At 41.4% G+C, this 23,076-nt stretch overlaps 1 protein-coding gene across 5 annotated transcripts in view; it reads right to left on the reverse strand.

Moving 5' to 3' along the window:
• epha8 (eph receptor A8) overlaps window positions 1-17,390 on the reverse strand; it is a 185,594-nt gene extending 168,204 nt beyond the window's left edge. For 2 of the 5 annotated variants that reach the window (XM_074678989.1, XM_074678970.1), the window contains exon 1: window positions 17,059-17,389. In XM_074678989.1, coding sequence (XP_074535090.1) covers window positions 17,059-17,146 — 88 coding nt within the window. In that variant the 5' untranslated portion in view covers window positions 17,147-17,389. Of the gene's footprint in view, window positions 1-17,058 lie in introns of all 5 variants that reach the window. The other 3 variants (XM_074678999.1, XM_074678978.1, XM_074679007.1) reach the window with 2 other exon arrangements.
• Window positions 17,391-23,076: the final 5,686 nt, after the last annotated feature.

Here is a 23,076-nt window from a genome sequence, read left to right on the forward strand (position 1 = left end):
GCAAAAAATCAAACCTGTTCTGGAAAAATAGCAACAGATGAAAGTTTTTGCGTGACTGTACAAATGTGATTGACAGAACATGGGATTGATTTTCTTTTGTAACATGCCTCAATTTCGGACAAAAAAAACTGACTCGGTGTGCATAGACTTTTCCTCAGAAGGTTTGAGGTTCAATCCCAGCTTTAAGGACACAGTCACACTGGCAAACTGTTCCGTGCTTAACCCTCCTGTTATGATTGGGCTCAATTTGACCCCATTCAATGTTTATCCTTCAAAAAATAATACTTGACCCTTTTTTGGCTTCATATTTCATGACTTTTCCTAATTTGATGGTAACTATTGATTTAGCATAAAATTATTATGATGATATTGTTTCATTTTGCTGTACACATATTGCATGCATCTGTGTTTCTCTGGGGTCAATTTGACCCCAAGCTGTTTTAGCTGTGTAAAACTTGTTTGTCTGTGTGTGACACGTGTGACCTTAGATTCCCACACTTGCAGGTGCAGAGTTGATTCTTTTGAGTTGATATATGTCATGGGGGCTGGACATGGGGGGAATGAATGTGTGTGTGTGTGTGACCTACTACTCACACTTGCCAAATAGAACTGATATTTCCCGCGCTGTGGAAGGTGGGATATTCCCGCAAGGACATTAGAAGTTCATGTAAAATAAGGGAGGAGCAAACATAAAAGCTTGCATTGCAGCTCTCTGTCCAAATCATTAGGGCCCGAGCCCTCCAACTGCACATTGGGTGAGAGCCCTATTGAAACCCTTGTGATTATTATTCTACGCGTTTTTTCTTCTCTATTATTTGTTTCTGCCAAAACATCCCCAAATTGTGTGCCTTTTGCTTGGAAAAAACGCCCCAAAATTCGCATGCCCGAAAAAATTTATGAATCTGCAACTTGTACAAAAATGAATGCTCCATAATGCCCCCTAGGGGATTAAAACTGCAGCCCCTCGGGTGACTTGAAGCTACAGCCCTAAAATTTGGTGTGTATAGTAAGCATGCCCAGCCCTACAAAAAGAGTCTCTTATGACTTTTTTGCTTTCCGAACACGAACTTCGCTATTTGGGCCTAAACATCGTAATTCAGGGATTTCAGCCAACGTATTTGAATGAACGAGTCCTGAGTTTTTTCACTTATCAACTCAAAACTTGGCCTGAGTCTACAACTCCCATTGAAGATCAATAATCATAATTGAATTTTTACATTTTTCTTCGGTGTGGATACGACATGGGCTCAAACTCTGCCACTGCCGGTCCCAAGCCCGGTTAACAAAACAACAAAAGAGGAGGGGTGAGTGAGACTTTATAGTGACCACAAATATGTTACAAAAAAGTCGATAAAATACATTAAAAAAATGTTTATGAGAGTAAAGGGGGGGGTTACCAACATCAATCAATATGGTTCATTCTGTGAGAGTCATGAATGTGCACCCCAACCTCTTGCTTGAGCATGGCATGGTTCGATTGGCCAGAGTGACTGCACCTCTACCCTAACCCTAGCCCCAGGATGCTCCCACTGACATCCACGTGTATAAATTTGTATAATTGGAATGATTAATACTAATGGTCTCCCAGCACTCAATGCATTGCCCTCAATGCTTTTAAAGAGTTGTTTCTCAACTGGTTGGTCGCAACCTAAAAGTGGGTGGAGGAACTGTTTTCAGTGGGTCTCGGGACTTACCCTCGGGTAAAAAGTAATAAAAAAAATCCAGTGTTTTTATTTTGGAGTGGATTATTCATGCAGCAAAGTGCGGTCCATTGGTCCATGGTAACTGACACCCACCTCACAATGCTCGTCACAAAATAACCCAAAAGCTCAACTGAAGTTAAAACAAAAAGACTCTTTATTGAGTAAAAGCTCTCTAAGTAAAAAAACAAAAACTCTAAGGAGGAACTAAAAACCACAGCTAAGCTAAAAACTTGAGCAACAGAGAAGATACTGAACTAAACTATAGATACAAACGCAACAAAAACAGGACTCATGGATCATGGGTAATGTAGTGGCGTTTCTTGTCTGTGTCAAGGCCACTAAAAAAACGTGGGCTTGATAACGTAGTTCCTACGGGAATGAAAAGAGATGTATCTGGGTTTTAAACTTTTAATAAAAGAAAAAGTTTCTTTTACATCACACATCAGTCACACGGTAGAAAAACCATATGCTCCCAAGCCACGTCAGTTCTGAGCCACTCTGCCATGTATGAGGCATCACACATCCATATAAAGGGGCAGGCCAAAGGGGAGGAGCTCAAACTTAACTCCTGAATGATTTTTGATATCTAACAGCACAGGTATTAATTAAATTTATCACAAAAACAAAAATATAGATTTAATGAACTTAGTGTTATATTTTAAATTAACTTATATTATTACGCTATGGCTCTTACAAGTAAGGATTTGATGATCTGGCACAAGACAAAGGGACAGACTCTTATTCAAGAGGTAATGGGGCACAGGCGGAAACAGGGAGGGGAGGGGCACAATCACAGAGGCAGGACAACATGAGGGCAGGATGTGGAGTTGCCTGAAATGAGAGGAAAGACGTGACTTCAAAACAAAAGCAGACATGAAAAATAAACTTAAAAAATAATGGAGCATGACACTGTCATGGTATTAAAGATGAACCTAAAGTTTGTTTATGTTGTTTTAATGAAGCTGACAAAACTGGCACACTGTGATTTGTTTACTGTCAGTAGTAAAAACCAGCATACTTCCATTACATGAATTTGAGAAGTTGAAAATTTTCCTCAATTTATTCTGCCATTTGTTATTAAAGAGATGGTGGTTTCTGAAAGCAGATGGGTTGAGAATCACTGATTTAAAGTGACCAGGTGGATGTTAAAGGATGCAAGCTGTTAACCCTTTCCTAATAATCCTGAAAGGACACTGATTAATGTTTCGCCCCCTTTTCAACGTGTTTCTATGAAGCACTAAGTGGTGATAAAAACTGATAATCGTGGTGCGCGCAATGTTATTTGTATATATGACTTTCTGCATCCTCTCATCTGCGTGTGTTTGTGTGTGTGTAGTTACGTCAGGGTAAAGCCCTGTTGCCGTCTGACTCAATGAGTGCGTAAATCAGACACCAGCTGTCTACGCATTCACAACACGACACACCACTCTCTGTTATTAACCACATCCAAAATAAATCCACTGAATATGAAAAAATCAGCAGTGAGATCTGAGGTGCATGACTCAGTATCAAATTACAAACTCTAATACACAACACGATGACACGCTGATGTCTTTCTGTGTTGTTTTCCCCACAGAGTGACGCGCCGGAGCGTGGAAAGTTGCACGACAGACTCAAATCTAGATTTTTCCCTCTCTGACATCACAAAAAACAAAGTCCCCAGGCTCGCAGGGATACACACACTTTGTTGTTAATCTGGTTTGAATGTGAGGAGATGAATGAGTTTAGCTTCATGCATTTAAAAGAGCAGCTATGAACAGCAGAGAGGAGAACAGAGAAGAAATGTGTTTTTGGACTCCCTGTTTGGATCTCTTTGTGGATCTGGGCCAATGAATGAATTTCTTCATCAAAAATCCCTGGAAGTGCTGTCTGTAAGATTCTCATCTCATCTGTTGATGGGTTTTCAGGATAATTATTTATTTATTCTGTATTTTAGTTTCTTAAGACTTTAAATTCATGTGTCTAACCTGATTTCCGCACAGCAGTAAAACACAGTACATGTGTGACATATGGTTTAAAAATACATGTGTACCAGGCTCTAAATTAACACCTGCCAAATGCAGGTGAAAATTCATTTTGGCAGGTATAAGAAGAAGCTCACTAGCCAGCTTGGCCGGTGATAAATGAGGCCCTGTACCATCTATTTCATGGGAGGCGTTAGCACGGTTTCTATGGGAACGCAACCGTCAAGCGTTATGTCACATATCTCAGTGCACATAAATGCCTCTTTCTAGATATGGCGGGGTGTCTCAAGTTGTCAGAGGAGAGTGGCCTTCTCCTCCTTTGCTTTACGTTAACTACTAGGAGCTGTCTTCACTGTAAAATGCTCAGTGCACTCTGTTGTTCACCATGAAGCTGGAAGTAGATGGATTCACTCACACTCACCCTTTCACCCTTTCACGCTTTCCATGCTGGATGGGAAGATTCCGCAACTCTACCCACTGGGCTGGCGTATGCTGGCTTGGCTCCTTAAAGGGAACATCTCAAAAGACTATTATCCCCTGCAGTGGTAGGAACTATACAAGGTGCACACAATAAACAGGGGCGTGCCCGGAAATGTTTTTCTTGCGGGGACCTAAGCACAGGCTATAGAAGGGTGGCACACTGAAATTATACTACTTTTTTTCAAACGCCATACATAGATCGTGATAAAAAAGTGTGCTAAGGTATGATCCATTTATTTACCATGAATAATGCACAGATATTAATAGTCTCATTATTATTATTATTTTTATTATAATTTAACCAGATAAGAACCATAGACTGTTTATAGATTGGACAGCGTGGCTCTGACATTTACCATTGTACAGTTTTGGAGCCAAAATTCCTTCGTCACAGGCGCAGCCATTGTAGCAGTTGTGCAGCCAGAGTCTGTGCAGTAGAGGCTACAATAACCTGACAAGCCAGACGGACAGTTTCCTATGTCTGCCATGGAATATTTCACTTGTCCATCTGGGTAGCAGCTCTTCGGATTTGTTTTCAGAGGCGGGACCTTCAAAAAAAAAATCAGCAGCAGTAGACGACCGTTCTGATTGATCCACTCACCACAAACCAATCCACATCAAGCCCTGGTATGACGTAGCTTACGTGCGCTGCTGCTGAGAAGCAATACAAGAACAACTACAGGAACAGGAGAAACAGCTGTGATAATGGCGTTAGACAACCGCTGCCATTTTTGTTAAGTTAATTCAAGAATCAAAGGAACGCTGACAAGCATGAAAGTCTGTTGACGTCATGTCTACTCATCACTTCCACTGCTCCCGCAGCTCCTGGCAACATGGATCTACAGGATTTCAGAAACTGAATCAGGCAGGTCCATCTGCTCTGCAAGGTTAGCAACAAGGGACTAAGAGAGAATCTGAGTGGAGCTGGGTGACAAAAAAATATATTTTTCTTTTGAGAGTCTAATCTCTTCTTGGCTCTCCCTCCCCACATATTTTACCCCCCCCCCCCCCCCCCCCCCCCCTAAAAAAAAAAATAATAATAATAATAAATAAATAAATAAATAATAAAAAAAACACAAAAGCAGCATTTTTAACCATTTTTAACCTCTTATAACTAATGGAAAGTCAACTTTTTAGGAAACCTGGATACAAGGCAGCCAAACAATATATTAAAATCACCGCAACAATCAGACGTGAGAAACGTTTCTGCGAGGTGAATTCATTTTTTTAAGTTTGACAACAGCCCATCTGGAATGACTGGGGAGATGGATTTCTACTGCAGCCAGCCACCAGGGGGAGCAGTTTTTGTGGCGACCTCACCTCAAGCCAAGCAAGATGACGTCCATTTTTTTTTAAAGTTTATGATAAGAACCCAGTAAAATCAGGATGTCTTCAACAAGGGCGACCTGGCCAAGAGGTAAGCAGCACATAGGAACAGTTACTAGTAGGTGACAGTATAGATTATAACGTAGTGTAATCATTTAAAGAATAAAAAAATGCAGTAACGGTAGCACAATAATAAACAGCAATTTAAGACCAAAAATTTAATTAATCTAGTACAGAAAAAAAAATGGCTATTGGAAATTTTGATTGGCTGGTAACTTCGGACACTTAACAGCCACATTAGCTGAGAATCAAAAAAGCTAATTTAAAACTCTGAAGTTTACATACAATCATACATAAAATAAGTTAGTTGCAGGTGGAAAAATAACAGCATGGTCTGATAGAGATGAGCAATAAATGATAAGTAAGATCTTTCTTTCTATGTGTTATTTTTTCCCCCTAAGAGAAATTATATCAGCACCACGTAGAAGCGCTGCTCACATCTGGCCCTGTGCTCCGGATGTGTCTGAGGGTAATGATGGATTTGCTGTAGAACAGTGATAGTACACTGCTGAAGTCAGGAGGTCAGAACAGGCAAAAGGTTCTTTATAAGCTTCACTTACCACACTAACAGTGCTGTCCTCCAAACAAGGAGAGACTGTTTCTAACTCCACTTTTTTCACATTAAATGATGCGGTTATTTCACCAGGAGGTAGCTCACAGGCCAGGTGCTGATGCAAGACATTGAAACCGACTTTTACAAACCTTGACTTGCCCAAATAGCCTTCATTTGTTTAATTCACTATATCCTTTCCTGTCTCCCCATCACTCTGCATAAGGTAGGAATTATAAACGCTTCCATTACCGTTCCACTAATGCCTCACATATTTCAGGCGCTAATATCGTCCGCACAGAGACACTCTGTTAGACCGAGTATTTGTCTGAGTGTGTGAGTGCACATAAAGACGTAAACGCTCGCGTGTGTGTGCACCTGTTTGTGCCTGGATTTTCATCACATGAGAAATGAGTTATCCGGCCCCACCATCGCTCCCTCGCCGTGTATTAATTACATCAGGCCGGTGATATATGGACAGATTACTGGGTGTAAAACGCATTATTTCCTTATGGAAACAGGCCCTTGGAGAGATCCATCAGCCTGCATCACGCCTGGTTTGGGGCTCACTACATCATTCTGAAGCATCCTGCTTACCTGCCACCACAGGGTAGAGTAGCGGAAGCTTCCCTGAACACTATCTGAGTCCAACACTGACCTGAACATGTGGAGAAGAAGGGATTTCTCCTGTGCCAAAAGCTGACGATGATTATGACCTGACGAGGACCTTCAGTGATGGTAGCAAAAAGAGAAACACTAAAGACTGTATTCAGGGATGATGTTTTCAGTGAGACTTTTTTTTTTTCTCTTCCAATTCATTTTGCTGGAAGCAGTAAACATCTAACATCCTGGTGATACACCCTGGACACCTGGCTTTAGACTAGAGAGCTCTAAATGCTGTGACTCCACCACCCACAGTGTTACAGCGAGGTCATCTCTGCTGTGCTGGGAGCAAAACCAAGACGATCTACTGAGGAGCGTAAAAAACATATATTTATATATATGTGAGAATTATATCAGAGGAGATTTTCTGGTAGTTACAAACTTGATCTGGGAGAACATTTCACCGTCATCACTTAGTTTAACCCTAAGATGCATAAATCATAAAAGCCTGTGTCAAGATTAAGTGTGCTTGTTCTTCTTGAGGCAAATGTCGATATATTTGATTTTTTTTTTTTTTTCATTAAGTTACAGATATATCCACCCCAGTGGACAACGTGCATCCAGACATTTAACATAAAAGCTTAAGTAAATATGAATCAAATAATGTTGGTTAGTATTTCCATGAATGATTATTTATTAAAAAAAAAAAAAAAAAACTGAAAAAAATGTTTCATAATTTTTCACACATTTAAACTTGGTATATTTCATTTTTAATATTTTTTTAGCCCTCACATGCATGTCTGTAACTTGCAAAAAAAGTCATATATATATATATATATATATATATATATATATATAAATATATATATATATATATATATATATATATATATATATATATATATATATATATATAAGATAGACAAAACAAATAAATAAAAAATCTTTTTCATGCCCTAAGAAGAATGAAAACACTTGAAGAAGAAATTTTGACACAGGGTTATGTGCAGTCCCACCATAGAGACCATTGCATTTAGGAGCACATGACTTTAAAATAGCTGTCCCCTGCAGTCACCACTATGAGTCAACGGGTTGATACTTAATGTTGACTTCATTATAGTTAAGAACAGACCTTACTCAAAACGGTTCAAACTTGTACATTATCAGGATGTGTGAACTAGAAATCACTTCACATGAGCTGCCTTGTATATTTAATTAAGTCTGTCAGAAAGGTGCTGCAAGTGAGAACGGGTAAGAAACACTAAATTATCTGCACTATAAAACTGTTTTCAGGTTTTCATAAACTGTATCTCTCCTCATTAAAACAAAAGAAGTATGGAATTAAAAGAAAAAAAAAGGCGCTAATTTATTTTGACAAGACATTTTTGATGCAAAACTTTCTTATATCAATGTAAAATAACAGTTGAAAATATAATGATAGCCAAAAGTGAACAAAGTAGCTACGCTAAACTTCTCATGAAGTGAAAGGAAGCTGTTTTAGTATTAGCAAAAGGGAAAAGCCACCTGGTATCACAGAAAAAAAGGAGAATACAGTTCTTTAAAATATTCATGATATTAAAAAAAAAAAAGACTTGCTGCATTAAAAGAAATCAGAAGGTGTTGCAAAGGGTCAGAAACATCCTTTACTAATTGTGCACTCTACTGCTGCAGCTCACACAGCTGCGGTGCACACACACACTGCACTGTACCAGCAGTGCTGTTACAGCAGCCTTGATCTCTTTACATTGATTTTATAGAATCTGAAACAGTTTGTTTAAGTTGAAAAAAAATATCTGTGAAAAACTGTACTGACAAAAATTCAAATAAATGTAATTCTGCTAGACTTAAAGATCCATTTACTAATGTAAATCAGATTTATTGTCTATTTTAGACAAAGTGTTACAGGCAGAACGCAGGAAAACCTACGACACTCCTGTTCTCATGATTATAACACGCTGCAAGTTTATCTGAACTGACCTGCTCTGCCGGGCTCTCATAGGGGGGATCTCACCTACTAACATGGAAGGGTCATTGATACATGTGGGCTGCTTTGACAGCTGACCAACAGACTATAAAAGGTTCCTTCTGAGACAGAAATGTGAAGAAGAAACCGACACTAGAGGTTGTCCTTCCCAAAGAGTCAGAGAAGAAAATGGTAAAGTTGGTAGCTCTTCAAGCTGATTAAAAACACAAACAAAAAAGTGTTTAGCTCAGAGGACTTGTTGATAACATCACACACACCACACTCTCACCTTGTTGCCGTCTACGCCACTGTGACTCAAAGGAAACACTTCACAAAGTGAGCCGAGCACAAACTCTGAGTTTGACCTTATTAGCAGGATGGTTGGTTGTTGCGGCTGCTATTGGAACAGGTTGGCAGGTTTGCCAGCGTTTATCAGAGCATATTAGACCTTCGCTGGGCTTCTATTAGACTTAATGAACATTTAAATCCTTTAATGGATTGAAGGGAATTGACTGCGGCAAATTATCAGCTAGCCGCTCTCGGCTGGTGTTGATAAAGACACCCGCCGATGGAAGTTGAGGAGACGCATCTGAGCTGGCAGCCTCCCTCCCTCCGTCCCTCCTTTCCTTTCTCGTCTCACTTTGTTCCCTCCCTGTGACCGTCTTGCGCTCTCTTCTCTCTCCTTGCCCGTGTTGTCCCTCCATCACACAGCCTCCCCTTTGTTTCTAACGCACGCTGTGTTCCTGCGTCTGTGACAGAGCAGAGGAGGCTGTTGCTGCAGAGCCAGATCTCAGTCATTCATCAGTCCCCATGAAGGGAACATCATAGAGATCTCTCTCCAGGAGGGATGTGCTAACACAACCACAACAGCAGCCCATTACAGAGCTGTCAAGCACCGCCTGCAACCTTTTCTCCCCGTCTCTCACTCTCTTGCATTATCCTTCGCCATTCCAGTGAGGAATCTTCAACCCCGCGTGCCAGCCCAGCAAGGGGAACATAAATTATCCAGCCATACAGCTGCAATCACAGAGCATAGCGGAGGCGGCCCAGGGGCGGCTGAACTCTGGCCAGCCCAGCATCAGGTCCTACTAATGGGTGGAAAGGGCTCAGGAGAGGCCCCTGCTTTATGAGGCCTCTCCTGCTTCTGGCTGCAGATCAGGAGGACTGGCAGACCCAGCCGTATTGATCTGGTAGCTCCTGTATTCCTGCCGACAGCAGGCTAACAAGGCTGATGTCTCAATAAAGACCAGAGCCTTGGGGAGAGAGGAGGGAGCAGCCGGCCAGCCAACAGCAACCGGCGTGGAGACAAACCAGCAGACACGAGCGGGGAAAGTTCACATCCTCACTGGTTATCTAATACGCTCCCACAATGCAGCACATAAAGGCTCCCTGCTCAGAGGACACTGGGAAGTGTTAGGAACTAAACTCAGACTGGGAGCAGGTCACGAGCCAAGGAGGGATACGCTTTCAAAACTTCCTGACCTGACTGAGTTTATAACATAAACCCTCTATGGTACACATATTGATGCCAGTTAGAAAAAAAAAAAATGTTTGAGTGATTTTTCTGTCTTAACCTCTAAACACCTGAGCTTTTGTCTGGTGTGCAATTTTTCATTCACCTTGCTTTTAGGGATAAGTGAGATCTATTGAGTATAATAACTAAACTTAGTCATTATACAGGAAGTTTCATTATTTGTGTTATGAGTTGTCAATTAGTTGTTTGTTAGTAGTGTTGTACTTAATTGTGTTGGGGTTTTTTTCACTAAAATGGCTGTAATGTTGTGATTTCGCCAAAAGATGATGTGGGCAGTATCTCAAACGAGGCTAATAGGTCAAAATTTTTAAAAAATAAAGTATCATGGGTCTGAGAGGCAGAAATGTAATGTCCACATAGGTGGACGCTGGGTCTTAAGAGGTTAAAAAAGATCAAATAAACAGAATCTAAAGAAATGTCAAAAAAATTAAAATAAAATAATAATAATAATAATAATAATAATAATAATAATAATGATATAGATATTTTTGGGGGGGTTTGTTTCCTTGAGGCAACATCGGACCATAATGTCAGTAATGAAAAAAATATATATATTTATTTATATTTCAACATATTTTTTTTTTCAAAAACACGTAGATAATACTTGACAGCCTCAACAGTTTATAATGCATGCCATTAAATGTATAAAAAAAAAAAAAAAAAAAAACTAAAAAAAACTCTTATCAGATTTCTAAACGTTTAACGTTGCCTGCAGGTAACACTGTGCTATTGAGAAACACCCCATTGAAATGAATGGGTCAAAGAGTCTGAACATATTTTATCTAACTCTACGTGAACTTTTGACCAAAGACTACCTCTGTGGCTTTAAGGAGACTTTTCTCTGTGGGAAAAATGTGTGGAGGATATGAGCCTGTGCTCTGTAAAGAAGGCTCTCAAAGTTCGCTCAAGTAGACCAAAGCCTACAGTTTAAGTCATCAAATGTACATCAAATGTATCCAGGTGAAAAAAAAAAAAAATTCAATGACCAGTTTGTTTCTGAGCAGTTTGTTAATATGGTGAATCTGTTACGGTACAGTGTTGCCTTAGGGCAGCATTTGCATTTTTACATGTGTCCTTCAATTAATTAGCAAATAAAGTAGATTAAACTATAAGATACCAAGCTTTACTTATCCATTAACATAAACATATTTTGTTCTAGACCGAGAAAGACACAGTAAAAAAAGTTATTGGACAGTTTTGAGGAGAGAATCGGCCGAGTTGGTCCTTGCAAGAAAGTCTGCAAAAAAGGGATTTTGAAGACCCTTCAGAGGCTCATATGACTAATTCAAACACTTTTATTGGTTCGTTAAGGTCTTTTCTGTTATTTAAAAGCATTTCATGACGACTGGAATATAATGTGTGAATGTAAAAGGCAAAAAAATGGGTATGTTGCCTAGAGGCAATGAGGAACCATAGAGGGTTAAAGTGAAGCTGAAAAGTTAATCCCTTTCTTTTGCAATCCCTGCCTTAAAGTGCACGAAAAAAGTAAAAACTTTTTTTTCCTGGTTTCAAGGTGAAATAATCAGTGATTAATAAATCACTCTGAAGAGCAGCAGAAAGAAAAACACCCACAGAATACTCCTGAAGCCTGACGTATCATCAAGTGCTTTTTCTCGTGGTTATTGACTGAGAGCCGTCAGCTGTGAGTGAGAGCACAAACACACAAAGAAGCAGATGTGTGAAAGAGAAGCAGGTGATCTATTTTTTAATAGTGAGACTTCAGGAAGGAGCCCGGGTGCTCTGTGCTGTGAGAAGGTGGAAACAAGCATCTTCACTAGTCAATAAAAGGCGTTGGGAGCTGAAATACGAGACACTGTGAAGGAAAACATTTTTCCTCGTCAGCCAAGTCTGCTGATGCGTCCGAGACACGAGGGACTGCACGCTCGAGCTCATTCTCTGCTTATTTCCATGGCTGAAATCTTTTGATTCCCTCTAAGCTACTGATAATGACAAGTCCTGGTGCTTTTCTCTGGTGCTGATGTTACTAAACATGCAGCAGGTACTCCATCGACTGAGAAGGAGATCAATATAATACAAACCACAGCATCTGAGCCCACTGCGGCAGTAATCAGAATCAAAAAGCCCTTTTTCAAAAGCCAAATTTGTCTTTTTCTTTTAATGCATGAGGAGAAGAACTGCAGATCCCAGCAGTCTGGCTTCTTTTAACTTTTCTCCTTTTCATTTCCTGATTTCTGAGAGATTTTGTTGCTTCTAAGCGACATGTTCAAATTTGAAAAAAAGAAAAAAAAGAAAGATGAATCTTTGTTGCTATTCAGTGTTCCCTGCCTCTGTGTCTTTTTTCCCTGTTGGTCCTCCTGCAGCAGAGGTATGTGGTAATAATCATCCACCTACAGTTTGCTCATTAGCAGCGGGTCCTGCTCTCTGCATGAGTCTTTTCATGTTCCGCAGTGCTAACAACAACCTGAAGGAACGCGCTCTATTCTCGCTGGGAGTGTGATGGCGTGAAACAGTGAGCAGGAGTTGAAGCAGGGACAGCGCCCGCAGACAGGAGGGCTGCTCAGGGAAACCACCACCACCTCCGTAAAGTCCAATGAGTCAGTTCACAACAAAAGAGGGAGCTGTTGGATACAAAAAGGTTGGGCGTCATTTCTTTGTACGTCTGTGTGTGTGTGTGTGTGTGTGTGTGTGTGTGTGTGTGTGTTACACTCTAACCCCTAGCATACCGACACCGTAGCATTTTACGCCAACGGCTCTAATGTGTCCATTTTCTTCCCCTCTCAAAACACCACAGAGAGGAGTGTTACTGAAAACAGCGTTTCAGCATCTGATGGCTCTGGTACTTTCACTGCTGTGGGGACGATATGAAGGTAAAGTCGACTCAGATTTCCCAGGGAAAAGAAACTTTTGGTTCAAGGTCACATTTCATTTTTTGCTTCGCTTTCTCTGCTTTTTAAACAGTGATTCTGCGTTTGGTATCATGGATTAGTTTTAAACTTTTGAATCCGTATCTGTAAAAATATTAGGCTAGGAAATCGATATTCAAAAAAACAGGCACATTTTTCGCTAATAAAGACACTATGGAGTATTACGTGTTCAAGTCTCCGCTAATACCTTTGTTTTTGTCACACTTTAAATAACCCATTTTAAAAATAGTATGAAAATTAAAGGAAGATAAACTGAAATGAAGCACAATCATTTCATTTTATGAATTTCAACTTAAGCTAACACCAGTCATAAAAACATTGACAACAATCGCTTTACTTTTGCAAGTTTTAGAGCTAAATAAAACATATATATTTATTTTTTCAAGCAATTAAACTGATGTTATTGCACCAAAACCTCAATGTTTTTTCTTCACGGTCCCGTGAATCGTTGTAATTGTCCAACAGCATCGCTATTTCCCTCTGCAGCTAGCTTAGCTAAAAAAGTTTTAAAATTCTGTACAATACATTTCAGATTTTCTCATATATAATGAGTAATAGTTTCAGGAAAAAGGCGAAAAGAGAATTTAAAAGCGGACCAGTCGAGGGATGTGAGTTCAAGGTCACCAGCCGTTTTGCGTATAGACCGATGAGGTATGTCCGTATGAAACTTCAAAATAAATCTAAGTCTAAATTAGCCGTAAAGCTAAACAAAGCTTCGGATTGCTAAAGTCATATTTTTTTCAAGTAACCCTTTCATTGTGAGAGATAAGTTTTAATTTTGTTTATTTAAGAAAAAAAAAAGTATCAAGTGTATTAAAACGTGCGTAAAGCTTTCCATCGGCTCATGGAGCGATCATCTTCGAGTGAAAGATCTGTGGAGGCTCCGCTCAGGAGGTTTCACCTTCCTCTGCTTCGTCCCTGTGTCTGTTTCTGATTCAAGCCTCTCCCTTTTTTTTCCTGGATGGAAAACGCAGCGGTCTGATCCTGTAGTACCTACGGCGCCTGATGGGCACGCAGCAGAGAAACGTCATCGCTCCGTTTTTAAAAACAGAGATCAGTGGGAGAAATATGAAAACACGTAATGAGAGGTCAAACGCTGGAGTTTCCTTTGTCTTACTCACCCTCCCTCTTTACCATGCATGAAGTGTATATGAGCGCCCGCTCACACACACACACAGTCACACACACACTCAGCCCCTCAATGCAAACAAACAAATGAAAGGGTTTGAAGGACGCTTTGTTTTTCTGCAGACACCAATACTCGCAGCTATGAGCGGTGGTGGAGGATGGCTATCTACACATGATGAATACGTCTGCAAACATGAGCGATGGGAAACAAAATGGCTGGCCATGGGGCTGCTTCTATATCAAATATACGTCCAAAACCTCTATCCCCTCTTCACTGTAGTGTGTGTAGCAGTGTGTGTACACTGCATGGTTGTGTGAGCAGATACCTGTTTTTCCCACCAATTTAATTTCCACTTCTCCAGTCGCTCCAAAGGTTATCTCCCTGACGTACATGTAATATTTGTAATTGCCCTCCAGTCGGATCGCAGCAGAACTAAAGCAAAGAAGAGGAATTTAATTTTTCTGCGCTATCATTTTTAAACTCAGTTATCATTTAGTCATTTGGGCTAAATTACAGTTTTTTTTTGTCCTGATCACTCTCAAAGTAAAACGAAAACAGTGACTACTTTCCTGTGTTTTTATTTCTTTTGTGTCTCCGCTTTAATTGGGATGTGGGTTAAAAAGCAGAGCACAGATTTGTGGAACATTATTTTTTACAACTCTCTGGTGACTTTTGGAGTGGAGGCTGAATATTTATCCGGGATATAAACCTGCATGAGTAGAATTCGGCTGAAACACTCACACACACGCTGATCAGCTTGGTGGGAGACAGAGAGAGGAGTTGGACTAGACTGCAGTCAGAGTTTTTGAGCTGCAAAACTGTTTTCATCTACGATAAGAGAGCCCCGGAGAGGCCCAGGAGCCAACGAAAACATTACACACCCCGAAAAGAGTCTCTTAGTCGTGTCAGATGAGTACAGTGAACAATTTATGAAAATAGTTTCGCTAAGGTTTGCGAAAAATGAGTTTACGAGTAAATATTAGCATTGCATTATAGTAGGGGTGTTTCTGACAAATAAACATGAATTTCTTTTTACTTTAGGAAACATTTTGAGGTTAAACTACACTTATTTAGGTGAAGTATGTATATTTATAATCAGTCAATTTCATCTTAACTCAGCTCCTTCTCCTTATATTCCATTACATTGCTAGCGACGACCTAAAGAATAATATACGATATATGTATTATTTTCAAAAACCTCTGGAAATCAGACAAAACTAAAACAAAGTGAAGCATGTTTGTTTGTAAAATCTGGATTAAATTAATATATATAATAATACTGACCCATATGTGTTTATATGTACATCACATAGGAGCACCGTGCTGTATTTTCGGTGGTACTGCTGCAGTTCGTACTGTGTGAACCGACCGTGAGCACGGCAACTCCTCATGCAGTTCATGTCAGTGGAAACACACACATTTAGATCTGCACGCAAATAAAAAGGATAGGTTTAAAAAGACACAACACACACACACACACACACACACACTTCTGTGAATGTGTGTGATCAAAGTTAACCTTACTCTTCATTTATCTAATCACGCTGCATCCGTAATCAGGAAAGGGCAACGACCACCTCCGGAAAAGGTTGGCTGAATTTGAATAGCAAAGACGGAGGAGTGTGAGAGACGGAGGGCGCTCGATGTGGGAGTCAATAAGCGAAATTACAGTCAAACAAGAGCAGAGGTGAAAACCTGACATGCTAATAACACAGCATGAGGAAGCATCGGTCAGTTTGGTTATACACACACACACACACACACAACATGGAGGTCTCAATCGGACTGTTCGTGCACCGTCTGCCCGTGCTCACGGCGACCCTCGGTTCCTGCTTTGTCTGACCGAAGGCGGCCCGACTCTCCTATCCCGACTTTACACAGCTTAGTACAGGATAAGTGGCTGCCACAGCCGAGGTGATCCCCCTGAACCAAAGCACTGATCCCTTTTCCCCCCATCTTTCTTCTCCTCCTCTTCTTCTTCTGCTGCTTTCTCCTCCTGCAGAGGTAAGCGGACTCTCGCTGTCAGGGCCAAGAAGGCCCCAACAGTTGAATCGCTGCTGTCAGTCAGCCTCCTGAGACTGGACCTATGTCAAGGACCCTGTCTCTCCCTCACACACACACAAACACACACACATACGTTTAAAAAAAGACACCACAGGGAGGTCCGTGGTGTGTGTGTGTGGTATTAGTTGAACAAGTGACAACAACAGTTTTTCTGTGTCATGGTGAAGCGGTGAAGGACGGGTGGATGGAAGTAAACAAACACGGGCTGGGATTAAGGGAGCAGAGAGTGACGTTTGTGTGACAGAAAACACACTCACACACACACATATCGCACATGGTTCGAGCAGCGTGGAAAGTAGCACAGAAGTGCGGTTTCTGAGGATGTTCGACCCCCGAGATTAAAAACAGGATGAGGAGAGCATGACGATGACAGTCCAACACACACTTTCACGTCACCACCTTACCCCACGGCACACACATGCGCTGTAACCGCTGCTGACACGCAACCCGGCCGATATGGGCAATGTCAAAACGAGTTCACACACACTAACACACACATGTATCTATTCCTCTGAGTTGTTGTGAAACACAAACTTTGATGTCATGGCCCAGGTAATGAGGACTTACACACCACCTCTGTTTGTCTGTGTGTGTGTGTGTGTGTGTGTGTGTGTGTGTGTGTGTGTGTGTGTGTTTGTGTGTGTGTCATGCGATGGCTCATAGTCAGTGTGTTCTCCAGGTGTGTGAAGTTCATCTCCACTGTCACAGAACATGCATGGTTCAACTCCATCTCTACAAACGAGCCCACACACACCTCCCCTCCACACACACACACACACACACACACACACTCTTACCTTCATTGCTGTTAGTTCCTGCGGTGCCAACAGCCTGTAGTGATATAGTCCACAGCAGCATCGCAGCCAGCCCCGGATCTGAAGCCATGGTGTTCTCCCTCACACCCCGCCAGTCTCCCTCTGCCTCTCCCCCTCTCTTACACCCTCACTCTCCCTCTCTGCCGCGCGCTGCCTCTCTCTCCGCTCCTCTCCTTCTCCTCCTACTGAGTCCCAGGGTTGAAGCGAGAGCGAGAGCCGGCGCTGAGGAGAGTGTGTATGTGTGTGAGGAGAGTGTGTGTGAGTGCGAGGGCTGCGAGCTCATTGGGTTGGAGTTAGAGGCTGCCTCTGTGGCTGGCTTCAGTCTGCCGGCTCCTTCGCACACACACACACATTCATACACACACTTTCAGCAGGCAGCCGGAGGGGGGAGGGACAAACGTGTCTGTCAAAGTCTTACCAGCCAATTAGAGAGTGGGATCAGCCGGCGTTGTTTGCTAACTGCTCTCCACGTTGCCACACCCTCCTGTAGTACCTGCCTGACCAACTCTCACTTTGTTTGTCTCTCTGGGTCATCAGGCACCACGCTGCATCCTCTCCACTCTCCCTCTTTCTGTTGTTTACCCTCATTTGTCATTGGCCCCCACTCTCACACACACACACATACACACACTCTCACCTACCCTGTGGCAAATATCTGACTGATGGGATGAGCTGAAAGCAGCAGCATGTCTGCAAGGCTCAAGGACAATGATCAGTTATCGATCACGTGTATTGTAATCATAAAGCTATCATCACCTGTTAGTTTAGATGTAGCTCACTGCTTCTGTGTGTGTGTGTGCTTCTGATATTCAAGCGCTGTGATCGTGTATTGATTCACGTGACGGTGGGGAACTCAGTAAATGTGCCAGATCACAGCACCTGTCCTGATCAATTGTTGTTTTTTTTCACTTTGAGACACAACACACACACTTTTCTCCACGCTCTGCTGCAAAGTGACCTGAGCTGATGTGAAATCATTACACCAGGTTTATACAGCTGATAGGAAAAGATTTTCAGTCAGCGTTAACCCTAAAATGAAACAAACTGATGATAGTGTTTACAGATGACGGAACGGTCTCTCTTCAGGATCTGTTCAGTCGCTGTATGATCCTGCTTGCGCCCGCCGCTTCATCCGAGGTCAGCGGATAACTTTCAAGATTAACATTAATCTGATGTTACAGAGCTCATCTAAATGACCACTTTGATTTTCTTCTAAGCTAATCACATGGTCACTTTTCAGGAAATTTACAAAGTAGGTTCACAAAGCCACTATTGCTACCATAACGCTCGACTCCTCGGGGCCGGTAATTTTCACATTGCGCACTCAAATGTGTATCATGTCAAATGTTTACACTGTCCCCCAGCCTTTTGAAAGTGCTACTACTGTAGCTATGCTACTTTTAGATAATATTTTGCTATTTTATAATATTTGACTTTTATTCAACTTCTACAACTTCTTCCACCACATCTGTAAATAAACATTGTATAATGGCTAATGTTTGATTTTCAGTACAAATTGTTTTATCTTTTCAACTGTTTACCTACTGCTATTAATTTGCACGTCTACTGGCACAGCCTTTATTACACCTTCTATTCAAAATAAAACAAAATTAAAAAGTGATTTTAAAAAAAGGGGGAAAAAATGAGAAAACTTGTACTTTCACCATGAAAGAAAATAATACTACTGCTACCTCTACTGATACTAATAATATCTAAAATATTGAACAATAATGATCCTAATCATCATCGCCGCAACTTTAAGTGCCTATTTTTACCCATACGTATGAACACTAACACGCCCGTCACTGCTTTCTAAACTTAAACTCATAATTATTTTTGAATCATTGTAGTTTCATGTAATCAAACAATAGTATAATTGCTATTTAATGTTTGTTTTTGTTATTGCTGCTACTGTTTTTACTAACACTATATCCTACCATACAATTTGAATTCTGTGCGGTTGCCTTGCCTCACACACACCAACTTAAATAAGAACTGATAACAATTATATCAGAGATACTGATTTTAGAGTATTTTCTTCAACTATATTTTTCTATAACAGTGACTTTTTTGACAGTTTTTTTTTTTTTTTTTTTACCATTTGTACAACTTTTAATGGGTAAAATCAGCTATAATTAAAACTGGTGTAAAATTTTAAAAATCTGTAACATAAAAAAAAATGTAATCGTGAATGTAATTCTTCATTTTCATAATATTCTTTGTCCCCAAAGAATTTATTATTTATTTACCAACCATCCATGTACTGAGGCCAGCTGCTCCCCTGTTAAAGTTATGGTCTAATGTGCACAGGTCACAGCCCCGTTTGGCTCAGAGGTCTGCCAGCCCTGCTGCCGTGCAGAGTTTCCAAACAGACAAACTGTACACCCTGTAAGCCCCGGGACACAGCAGCACAACACAGCCACTGCTCGGCTGCCATCACGACACGGCTTCTGCTGCTGCTGAGGCGTCACTTTCTGGGCCGCTCGATTCGCCTTGCACGCTCACATAACAAGAGGAAAAGGAGTTCTACTAATCCCACAAAATATTTAGGACTAGAAGTGAGGAATTTCTCTGAGCACTGGGTCTGAGCGAACACGCAGCTGGCCCTGCTAAGCGAAGGAGACGAACAGTTAGTTGAGATGAGAGTCCAGGCCAAATTGAGGCAGCGCTGTGCCTGCCAAACGCCGTCCTCCACCCCCCCTCAGGCCTGCAGACACAGGGGGTTCTGTGTGGGTTTATAATGCTTCCTCCACAGCATGTATAGGGGAGCCTGGTGCCTACGTGCAGTGTCTCAATACAGCATGGAGCAACGCAGACACACAAAGGTGCGGAGGGTTACGCATCGTATACGGGCGGACGTTGTTATTCTCTGTTGTCCCTGATCCGCAGTGTGTGTTCATGTGTGAGGCTCCGTTGCTTTACCACTAGGCTGCACTGTCAGTCTGCCTGTCTAATAGGCTGCACGCCTGTGAGGACATCAACGCTGTCATCTTTACCCTGACGCTCCGATCTTTCAAGTGCAGAGGAGGAGAGAACGCTCTGTGAAGCCCTTAACACAACACCAAAAAATCACTGATTTCTGTCAATGTCTCTGATGGAAACGCATGAGCAGAGGGATTTAGAGAAGAAAGGGAAGGATTGTTATGTCGGGCTTAGACGCAGAGGAACGGAATCTATATTTATCCTACATGAGCATAACATAAAGAATATTAGAAAACAGCCCTTTAGGTACAGCCCGGAGCAACTCACCATTAAATACAGATCAAAATGTTTGTTCTAGCTTTACACCAAACAAGACCTCTTTATTGTTGTGTATTAAAGTGGCAAAATAAGATCTATACCCCCAGAAAAATCAAACTGGCTGCTGTCTCAGCCACCTTTCACATCTCTGGTAATTGATTTTCTATGCAGAGACACTTCGGTGTGTGACATCTCAGTCACAGTGTTGTGTCTGGCTACGGGAGATTGTAGAAACATTCAAAACAAACGTAAGAATGATACAGTTTTACTCTGAGTTTGACCCAGAATATGAAGAAGAGGAGAGTAGAACTAATATTTTGGGAGTCCTTTCGTCCTTTTCCATCACTGTAAAGTGATGTAAGGGACTGTGACTGAGGTGTTGTTTTATATAGAGTGAACTCACACACACACATGCACATACACACACTCATACATTGAGGCAAGCTCATTAAAACGGTTCCCCATAGCTCTCTGCTCTCATAGCGAGTCATTGGGAGGTCTTGTTTTTGTATAGTCATAAAGGATATGTATCCACAGTAATGAGAAAACGTACTAACGACTTTGTCACTGCTGCAACAAAGTGGGGAGTCCCCCGAACACGTCTGTGCGAGCATCTCGTGACGAGAATCAAAATGTGTCCACCTGGGCTTACCTCAGGGGTCTGTGGGCAGGAGCTGGCAAAAAAAAAAAACCTCAAGGTGTTTGTGAACGTAACTGTGTGTGTGTGTGTGTTTACGTGCGTATGTGAATTTGAGCAAGCAGATGGTGGGGGTCAGTGCGTGCCTACTGTTGTGGGGCTTCTTGGTGTGTGTGTTGGCTAAATATAGCTCAGTAGTGACAGAGCTGCTCAGAGCACAGTCACTGACTCTGTCGCCGCTCTCACTTTAATTCTTTGATCAGTTCAGCTCTGTTCATTTCACCTTAATGCAGTCGAGCCACTTCAAAGCAAGTGGAGTCATTTCAGGTAAATTAATTTCAAGCGTAAACTAACGGCCTGCAGAATCAAAATGACAGATATTATATTTCCTGACAACTTTAGGGATCTCCAATTAAAAGAATAATTTCAGTTTTGACAGAAAGAGTATGCCTCCTAATTTCTCCCCTTGTGGCACTTTATTTCTCACTCTATTAGAATTAACTAGAGATGCTTTAATGAAGAACAATCATTACTTAAGTATTTAGTTGTTGTTTATTTACTGTTAAGGCATTTGTCATTAATCCAAACTCATGAATTAACACTTAATTTTTTTTTCTTGATAAATAAAGGTGTACATGCACGATATGAATGCTTTTTTAAAACTTCTCACTGAAACTTCCCTGATCTATTTTTGCCACTCAGTGTATAAAAGGAGAATGTCAAGTCTCCATCTCCTCCCACTGTGAAACTGAAGTAAACCTGTGATGGGCACGTATGTGTTGCACGGGTGACATATTTTGGACACATCAAAGATTCTTCAGCTCAGTGCAGTCCACATCAGGGGCGTAGAATTGGGTTGGACTGTATGGAGATGTTCACACCAATCTCAACTGGTGGCTGAAATGTCCCCACCAAGGGGCACCATCCGGTTAGTAAAAATGAAGCCCACTGATTTAAAAAAAAAAAAATTGTATCTCTGCAGTTTAGAAGTTATAAGCATCTATTGATTGTTCTATCAGAGCTGAGGCAGCTGAGGTCACGTGACCGGCAGGCGCCCTGTAGCTGCTTGACAAAAAACTCACGGCCAGCGTCATAGCGAATGTGGCTGCGTCCGTGGATTAGCTTCATTTCTCGGTTCCAGGAACAGACGGGTGACGTTGTGGAGGCTATCTCCATGTTTTACACAGTCTATGGTCCCGACCAATATCAAGGTTGAAGAGGGAAAAATGCACCTCATGCGGCACACAAAGGGTTAAATCCATAGACTGTATAAAACATGGACGTAGTCTTGCCAACGTCACCCGTCTGTGTCTGAAATGGAAAATGAAGCACATCGGCTATAGCGGCCATATTGGTAGTGGCAAGGGCTTCGCCTACAGCCATAGGGCGTCTGTCGGTCACGTGACCCTCAGCTGCGCCTCTTATTGGGGGAGCTAGCAATCTTAATATCCTCTGAACGGCTGAGTTAGAAAAAAAATTCACCCCCCTTATAAAATTAGTGACTCAGACAGAAGATGTTTTTTGAACCAGACTGTAAATAGGTTAATTTCTGCTTTGAGATGTTTTTTGGCTTGGTGTGAATGTGACCTCTGGTACTTCCGGAGCCAGCCTCAAGTGGACACTCAAGAAACAGCAGATTTTAGCACTTCCTAATCGTCTCATATTCTTAGACCAGTGCTGCTTGGTTAAATCCTTTCCCACTTCATCACTGCCTTCCAAATACGTCTTTGAGACCACCCTGGATGTTGGGCAAGAAAAGAAAGGTGCACAGCTTTTTCACCTATTAAAGTGTTAGGCACTTGGGGAAAACAGTCCATCCTCAAAGGCAACCACTAGTGAATGCTAAACATCATTTTCAGCCATTTTGTCACTCTTAATAACGATCAATTTGTTACTTTCACTTTCTTCAGGTGACAGGAGAAGCACCAATTTTATCCTGTGTGTCACACAGCAGTGGAGTGGCAGGGTTATATCAACAGGTGGACATGAATTAGGACATGGCGGGTTAATTAAAAAAAAATAAAAAAAAAAAAACAAGAAAAAAAAAAAGACTAAGGCAATTTGGGTTACAGCTGTGAATTTATATATATAAAAAATATTAGACGCAGCCAGACAATGTGATT

Source organism: Halichoeres trimaculatus, unplaced genomic scaffold (genome assembly GCF_033239565.1).
Source record: "Halichoeres trimaculatus isolate MK-OKI-2021-1 unplaced genomic scaffold, fHalTri1.1 fHalTri1_scaffold_1, whole genome shotgun sequence".
NCBI lineage: Eukaryota > Metazoa > Chordata > Actinopteri > Labriformes > Labridae > Halichoeres > Halichoeres trimaculatus.